Source organism: Littorina saxatilis, linkage group LG17, assembly GCF_037325665.1.
Source record: "Littorina saxatilis isolate snail1 linkage group LG17, US_GU_Lsax_2.0, whole genome shotgun sequence".
In the NCBI taxonomy this organism is placed as follows: domain Eukaryota; kingdom Metazoa; phylum Mollusca; class Gastropoda; order Littorinimorpha; family Littorinidae; genus Littorina; species Littorina saxatilis.
In genome coordinates, this window is record NC_090261.1 from 49,482,740 (window position 1) to 49,491,846 (window position 9,107).

Here is a 9,107-nt window from a genome sequence, read left to right on the forward strand (position 1 = left end):
CAAGATCTTGATGGGGTGGTACTGGTCATTTGTATGGGGAAAGATCTGTAGAAAATAATGAGCAGTGCATCCTGCAAGAGCGTGATAAAAAATAATGAGGGGGCTTTTTCTTGCATTCTTGCTCTGTTCTGCAGGCTCTGACCTTCCTCATAGATAGGATCTGTCTGATGTGTGTGTCTGTGCGTTGTGAGTGGGTTTGTCATGTGTTTGTGTGTGTGTGTGTGTGTGTGTGTGTGTGTCTTTGTGTCTGTCTGTGTGTGAAAAAGAGGAAGAGAAAAATTGTTTGTGTGTGTGTGTGTGTGTGTGTGTGTGTGTGTGTGTGTGTGTGTGTGAAAAATTGCTCTGGAGTTTTAAAAAAAAACAAGCACTGGTGACAGCTGAAAAATGAAACTGTCACAAATTGTGAGGTTGAGCCAGGAGGGATCTGCACCCTGGGGGTTCCTTGTCTATAGCCTTCTGTTTCTCCTTCCTGTTTCTGCTCTAAATTAACAGGAAATGAAAGAAGACAGAATATGATAGAAAAAGACAAGTTGGAAGGAAGGTGCGACTAAGTGCCACACATGCAGGCGCACACACACACACTTCCATGCACATGCACACACAAACACACACAAGCACACACACACTTCCTTTTTCTGTGTAGCAGCTGATTCCTCTTTGCAAGCATTGCCTCCATTTCCACTTTTCAAGGATAGTGGAATAGTGTTTCCACTAATTCTGCTGTAATTCCTCTTTCTGTGTGTTTTCAGTAATTTCTCTGCCCATGCATCTCCACTCATTCCTCTTTCCTGTGTGTTGCAGCGAGAAGGAGGCTGAGCGCAGCCACCAGATGGAGCTGCAACAGCAAGGTCAAGGTCACGGCCTTCAAGCGGTGCCTGGAGGTGACCTGACGGCAAAGGGCGCCATTGACCTTCAACCCCTGAGTCAGGTGACCAGCCCCGTGTCATCGACGGACAGTGAGCAGGAGCAGCACGATGACACAGGATACAACAGTGCCGTCAGCAGTATTGGCAGTGCCTCCACCTCCCCCTGCCCTCTCAACCCTCCTGGGGGCGGGGGAGGAGGAGGTGCGGTGGAAGGAGAGTCATCTTCTCTCTCCCCGCGGCTTCTCAAAGACGTGGCGGGACTGAAGAGAGGGAAAGCTTCTGCAGACACTCGCTCCCTCTCCCCGCCGCAGCAGCATTTTGGATTAACAAAAGATTCGCCCAACAGGAGTGGCAAGGTGGCTGCTCCATCATCTGTGCCCCCTCATCATCGCCAACAGCTTGGAGTACCCCACCATACGGAGAAAGGGAGCGGCAAAGTTCTGTCGTTGCCGGAGCAAGGGTTGGGCTTCCACAGCACTCTGTCCTCAGCCATCTATGGGGAGGAGTTTGGTGGTCAGGACATCCATGTGACCGTTCCAATTCTGCCTGGGGCCTACTCTGCTACAGACACAATCTTGGAACAGATGGGTAGCCATCCCACCCCCTCCCTCTCGGACGAACAGTCTGACCCGTTTCTGTGTTCTGGTGGTGGCCAAGGTCAGGGTCGCGCAGAGGGCAGCGTGAGTCACGTGATGGAGGACATGGACATCCTGGAGGACTTGCTGGAGAGAATCGGCGACTGTGACCACAGCCACGACTCTGTCTTCACCAGCTCTCCCCCCTCTTCTTTCCCCCAGGGGGAGGCTCCGTCCTTCCGTTCACAGCAGCACACTTCTTCACGTTCTCAGAAAACAGTCGGCGTAAACTCTCAGAGTGGCTTGACAGACGGTTCAGATGCCAAGCAGCTGCCGTCTCTGTTCGCGATGGGCGTAGATTCTTCCCTACAACCCTCTTTGCTGAGGAGCTTACTGGACAAGGAAGGCAAAGCCATCATAGTCAGCCCCTCACAGGGGCAAACCTGGACAAAATCTGTGTCGGACAGCGGTGCTGTAGCCACATTTTCTGCACCTAGTGTTGAAAAAGGCAAAGTCTGTGCTCATGTGGTTAGCTCCAAAGGTACCCACCAAGGCTTGGTTGGTGTGAAGCAGCAGTCAATTGGTGGTCAGACTGCAGGCGAACAGGTGTTGGTGTACAATGGAAAACAGGTGGTGGTGCCCCGAGAAGTGGACTTGACTCAAGAAGATAGTGGGGAGGGTAGTGAAGGTGAGGAGAAGGAGGGGGAGGAGGAGACAGATGAAGGTATGGAGGGCGACAACCAGCCCCCCACCCTCCCTGATGACCTGCTGGACTTTGCCATGCAGTACTGTGAAACTCTGACCGACATGGACACAGCGCTGCCCGAAGGCATGACTGGCCTGGAGACCGACTGGACATCCGCTGTGGACGATTTCATGTCCAAGGACACCCACCTCCCTGCACCATCACCCGCAGCTAAGAACGTCCCTAGGAAGTCTGTCACTGTCCCTGTTCAGACAGCAGTCAAGCAGAGCTCACAGAAACAGTGTGACACAAAGCACAAAGATCTGTCTATCCTGGGTAAAGCTTTAACACAGGCTCAGCCTGTCAGTGTTGTGTTGTCTTCAGGCACACAGGCTCAGTCTGTCAGCAGCGTTACACATCCGTGCACACAGCCTCAGCCTGTCGGTGTTGTTTCTCCATCCCATGTCTTACAATCGGCCATCATCACTAGCAGCACGCTCAAAGACTTGAAACCAGGCTTCACCATCAGTCTCAAGGCCATGCCTACAGGCGGCACTGTCAAGGGCTTTGTCATAGAGCCTGTGGCCAAAAGCAAAACAGCGGCCATGGTGAAATGTGGTGGTGGTGGAGTGAAGTGTCTAAGGCTGCTCAGTCCGGCGCTGTCTGATCACCGCTACTCCTCACCGCACACACGTTCCCCTGGTTCGCTGTCACCGCGTGCTGCTTCTCCCTCCTCCACCTCCATCCACCCTCCCAGTGGGAAGAGGATGCGAACAGAATGGGACAAGGGGGCTGGAGGGGGGAAAGCGACAGGGGGAGGGGGAGGCCCAAGTTTGCTCTACAGAGCTTTTCAGTCCTTCCCCTCACCCAAGCCCCAGCCCCCACCACCCAGCTCTCCCCAGGTAGCGCACAAAGCCCTGGGCTCACCAGCAAGCGGGTTGAGCTCTCCCAGAAAGCCTGGTAGTGTGGACAGCAGCCCTGCCTCTCAACCCACCTCCCCCACCCCCACCCCTATCCCCGCCAACGGTGGGGGAAAACCCCTCAACGCTATGTCTGAGCTTGAGAAACATCTGCGAGGACTCGCGGCACCCCCTGACGAGCGAGAGCCTGACAATATTTTAACGCCCACTGAGGAGAGCAGCGGATCAGGGTCAAGGCCGTTTCTGGAGCGACTGTTGACGGGCGAGATTTCTCACGAACGCTACCGCCAGATTGACTATCATCTGCTCTACCAGGAGCGAGAGCGTCGCATGTCGGAGAATGGACACTCTAGTTGATAGTGTGCCGATTGGTTTTCTTGTTTGCTGGCTTGTTGAACTAATCTGTGCTTTAATGTCTTTTTGCTAATTTGTTTGTTGATTTATGGTCATTAGGTTTGTCTGAAATACCATGGTTGACTATTTTTGCTTTGTTTTTGATGTGATTTGTATTTGTGTTCATGTGCTGATCAATACTTTTTGATCTGTCTTTTTTCTATCCATATATAGTAACTGTGTATCTTTGCTGTATCGCTCTCAGTTTATTATTTTCCTTTCATATGTATACTCGCTTTGTTAAAGATTACGCAGTGGGAAAGAGACAGTATGCCGTTACTGGAACATGTAACATTGAGAAAAACGACTTGAAAAATGTTGTGTTTTATTTCGTATCCTATACCACACTCTTACATTTGCATGCACTCTTCAACTGCCTATACAATTACCACCCACCAGCTTGGAACAATTCCTGAGAAGACATGAATATCAAAGACAAATTAACTGCACACAATAGATACTATGTTTTACATTAATGGAAATTTTTTTAGTTTTACAAGTGACGCAAGCAAAGGGAAAAACAAATGTGAGAAACCACAATCAGTTTTTGTACTGAATGCATGAGACGAAACTGAAGTGTGCTAGCTGGTACATTTTATACGGAACAAAAAAAGTAGGATCTAGCAAGGGATATTGTGACATTTCAATTGATCTTGTGGCCGCCCATTGCCATGAGTTGCAAAGCAAACTGATAAAGTATAGTAAGCAAATGGGCTGTATTTTTGTTTCTTAATTAATTATAATGCAGGAACATGTATTGGTGCTTGGACAATTTAATTTGTTCTGTTTTGTTGCATAACCTGCCTTTTTGTAATGAAAACCTGAAAAAAGTCACTTGTACAGGTTCAGATGAGAAATATTTTTCACAAATAAATGGCTGTGATAAAGTACATTTAACATGTTTGATTCCATATTTGCTATCATTAGAATATTTTAGAAGATGCATGCTGTAGCTAAAACTTCTGTGAAAAATGATTGCAGCCCTGTTCTTGTAGTGCTTTTGACATTGCCTGTCTTGAGTTAGACTGGGGCATGACACTGGGACTTTTTTTCTCTCATAAATTTAAAAGCTGACAGGGAAAGGTGAGAACTTGCCTGTGCAAGGTAGGCAACTCCTGCACAAACGTTGATCAGCAAAAATGTGATCTTGATCGAGACCTTGATTTTTTTGGGTTGGAGTATTCATGCACTCTGAGAATTAAAGCACAAAATAACAGTGGCAGAAAGAAATGCACATGTATAGCACAAAAAAAAGGCAATGTTGCAAGTTGCATGCAAATCTAAACAACAAAGTGACTCTGGTGAGACGAACAAAGTTAAAAAACAAAAGAATTCTGTACTCACCGATACAAGCTAGGATCTTTGTGAGTACAGAATTCTTTTGATTTTTAAAGTTGCATGCAATCAATCGATCCCCATCCAGTTCCAGACAGCTCATTGTGTGATGTGTGTTTGTTACTGCCATGCATGGGTACAGGGCATCAATAAAAATCAAAGAAATATGAAAGATATTAATATCAGTGTGAAGACTGAAACAAAGAGCTTTAATATTGAAACGCAACACATTCTTGTTAACACATAATGTTCATGAACAATTCCTGTCCCCTCTCTTGGCCATCCCGACTTTGTACCTGTTTTTGAATGTCCTGTTGTGATAAGAAAATAAAAGCATTTTCCTTTCAGTTAAAAAGTATTTTGTAAACTGTCATATTTGAACACTGGCTTATCTTGCCACATCTAAAAGTTTGACTGTAGCTTATTTTCAACTATGTAGATTTTCTGCAATGAAAAAAAATAAAACTTACACGTGTGAAATGTTAACATTTTATTGGCATCCATAAAATGTCAGGTACAATTGAGTGTGTATATGTACACGTGTGTATGTTTTTCTGCCTGTCTGTCTGTTTACATGCATGTCAGTATGTGTCAGTAGCAGAGTATGGATGTTTCGTGTGTGTGTGTGTGTGTGTGTGTGTGTGTCTGTGTGTGTGTGTCTGTCTGTGTCTGTGTGTGTCTGTGTGTGTGTGCATGCAGGTGTGTGTTTGTGTTTTGTATGCACACACCTCACATGCATGCATGTGAAAAGTTACCATATCAAAGTGTTGATGTACGCTCTGACTGAAAATGTGCAGCTATGTACATACCATAAGACTTAAACTACAAGAACTTTAAAACAATGTCAGCTGCTCCCAGAAATTCAGGAACTGTGACCCAAATAAACTTTCTTTGTCTACAGTCCATCTTGCAGTTGCGTCCCTTGAATATAAAAATAAGGTTAACGGATCTAACAAAATGTCAGAGTCAAAATGATTGCTTTTAACATGGGTGTTTTTTTTGTTCAACACTCTGCCATGATTTTCGTGGTCTACAAAGCACTTATAGCTAGCTTGCAACAGCTTCATTGAATTTGGGACACTGTTCTTCAACATCACCCAGTGTTTGTTTCATTCATTTCACCAACTGGTAAGGAGGTGATTCAGTTACGAAACAAAAAAATGCATGGATCATTCTAAACTTTCAGTTTCTCTCTTGCCATTTTTTTTCTTCTAACATTTTTTTTTTTTTAACACTGATTATTTTGGGTTTTTTAAATTTTCATTTCCATCTGTTTTCCCTCCTATTCATCTTCCTTTGAAAACTCAGAGTGAAATGATAGTTTTTATCCGAGTTCCATTTCTTTGAAAATAAAAAGCAACCGTTTGGTAATAAACTTCTTTTTTTTTATAATTATGTGAGTGGTAAATGTTTTTACAGGACTGCAAATGTTCTTATTACATATTTATATAAAATGAAGATGGTCTAGAATTTCATTTAATGGGGAAAAACAAACTGTGTTAAGATCGAGGTTCTAAAAAGATTTTTGTTTGCTTAAAATATGTTGAGTTTACTGGCAGATGTGATAATGAAGAGTAATAAGCACCTTCCTGCATTCATATGGACATTGATATTCCTATTATGTTGTTATAGATTAATGCAAACTTGAACATAATCTACCTGGTTTTGTATGTGATCTTTATTTGTGTATATAAGTTCTTATTGAAATGTAGCAGTAAGGAGTCATTCCATTCTCTAAGACACGAATTTTACATAGTCAGGGAACCTTGTTCTTGTGCTGTAGCTGTGTGACTGAAAGTTCAGGTATCTATACCTGGAACAAATGATTGCAATTGCATTACTGAGATAAACAAAATATGAATGCAGAAGTTCACATGTTAATGAAAAGGCACGTTGCATGTATTTGTTCCATTCGAATATATACACGCATTTTCAGAATCGTCTTTCATACATCTGGTTGAATGTCTTGATACTCGTTTGTTAATTCCTCAAAATGTGACGCATTTGTGTCAGCGTTGTCCTAGCTACCACCAAGCAGTTGTGATTGATGTTTAACTTACAAAATGTAGTTGTCTAATCTGTTAAACTACAGAAGCAGACTAAAGAAACAGATGCTGTTCATTGGCAATATTTACTGAGCTCTGTCGGTGATCAACTGCAGAAATGTATATTGCAGTAGCAAGTTTTGTGCATGTGGTATCTAGAAATGTGTTGATTGAACAAGCTTCTTCTTTCTTCTTCTTCTTCAGCGTTCCAGAATTGTTCTGGTTACGTGTGAGCTCGTTTGCCCATTTGGGTTCCCCACACTATACTCTGAGAGCATAGTCAGCTCACTCCGCTTTCGTTGAGTAGACATGCAGGGTATTTTCGTGTTTCCATAACCCACCGAACTCCGACATGGATTACAGGATCTTCTCCGTGCGCACTTGGTCTTGTGCTTGCGTGTACACACAAAGGGGATTAAGTCACTAGCAGGTCTGCACATAAGTTGACCTGGGAGATTGGAAAAATCTCCACTCTTAACCCACCAGGCGGCAGCGACCGGGATTCGAACTCACGACCTCCCGATTAGGAGGCCGACGTCTTACCACCACGCCACTGCGCCCAAACAAGCAAGTGAGCATGCAGTCAAAGAAAAAATGAAAGAAACTGCAGATGTTTAAAATGGCATTTTTCCTCACTGCACACAAACAGTTTAAAAACAAAAGTTGTACATTTGGGATTTAAAAGAAAAAGCTTTTCTTTTCATTGAGTAAAAGGATGTTTTGCCCCCAAAAGCTACCCATGAAGGGTTGTTACTGTTGCTTGGACTATAGTTAAAAGTTGTGTGTGTGTGTGCGTGTTTGTACATGTGTGTGTGTATGTGTTCATGCTGCTTCTGCAATTAAACTTGTCGGATTCGTGTTGCTACATATTTTTCTGGGGAGTGATAGTTAAGTTTTTTTTTTTTAAAGTGTTTTTTCTGTCATAATTGTAATGCTGACTGTGCATTTCTGAAGATTTATACTTGTAGCAGTGGTAGTTCATATTTGAGTGAGTTTTGCCTTTGTATAAATAATTAAAAACAAAATACATGTACATCATTTTGCACCTAGAGTTGACTAATTTAGTCTGCTTTGATTACTTCACACAGATATATCTAATAAGAATTTAGCGAATAAACTTTATAATGTATCCCTAAGTAAATTAGCTCAATAAGATTCTCAGTGCTGTGTAGTTATTGTATACTTTTTACCTGGCTTACATTTGACTTTTGTGATATTTCATTAAGTTCAATGTATACATATATTCCACCAAAATTTAATGTTGATGTACATTTACCGGTAGCCTTTTCTCGCTTCCATTTATTATTATTGAGTCACTTGAGAAAAAGTGACTCTATGTAATCGGTCAGTGTTAGTCTGTCCGGCCGGCCGTCCGTCCGGCCGGCCGTCCGGCCGGCTGTCCGTCCGTAGACACCACCTTAACGTTGGACTTTTCTCGGAAACTATCAAAGCGATCGGGCTCATATTTTGTTTAGTCGTGACCTCCAATGACCTCTACACTTTAACGATGGTTTCGTTGACCTTTGACCTTTTTCAAGGTCACAGGTCAGCGTCAAAGGAAAAATTAGACATTTTATATCTTTGACAAAGTTCATCGGATGTGATTGAAACTTTGTAGGATTATTCTTTACATCAAAGTATTTACATCTGTAGCCTTTTACGAACGTTATCAGAAAAACAAGGGAGATAACTAGCCTTTTCTGTTCGGCAACACACAACTTAACGTTGGGCTTTTCTCGGAAACTATAAAAGTGACCGGGCTCAAATTTTATGTGAACGTGACTCATTGTGTTGTGAATAGCAATTTCTTCCTGTCCATCTGATGCCTCATATAATATTCAGAACTGCGAAAGTGACTCGATCGAGCGTTTGCTCTTCTTGTTGTTATTATTATTATTGACAATTGTACGTTTACCCTCACAGCTTGTACAGAAAAAAAGAATTTGTCCTCCCTTTTATTCTTTGCATTAGGTATCTTATTTTTCTCACAGTACAGGTATGACGATTTTCGTTAGATAATTATAAATCAACAAGCATGCACTACCAGCAGTGTTTCCTTGAATTTGATGAGTATAACTGAATTAATATTCACCCCACCTAGCTACCCCCCCTCTCTTTCCTCTCCCCCTAAAAAAAAAGGCATGGCAGAAGATGTTTCAACATCAGAAATAATTCTTTGAAAGAAAACATTATGGTCAATGATATTAGTTTACTGGCAGTTGGAAGAATGTGAAAAGTTGATACCGGGCAGTTTTTTTTTTTCTCACTGTCTTTTTTTCTCCTTTTTT

At 43.0% G+C, this 9,107-nt stretch overlaps 1 protein-coding gene across 3 annotated transcripts in view; it reads left to right on the forward strand.

Annotated features, from left to right (window-relative positions):
- The window catches only part of LOC138953704 (uncharacterized), a 165,166-nt gene extending 159,321 nt beyond the window's left edge, over nucleotides 1–5,845 (forward strand). For all 3 annotated transcript variants that reach the window (XM_070325593.1, XM_070325594.1, XM_070325595.1), the window contains one exon: nucleotides 802–5,845. In XM_070325593.1, coding sequence (XP_070181694.1) covers nucleotides 802–3,403 — 2,602 coding nt within the window. In that variant the 3' untranslated portion in view covers nucleotides 3,404–5,845. The remainder of the gene's footprint in view (nucleotides 1–801) is intronic.
- The last annotated feature ends 3,262 nt before the right edge of the window (nucleotides 5,846–9,107 follow it).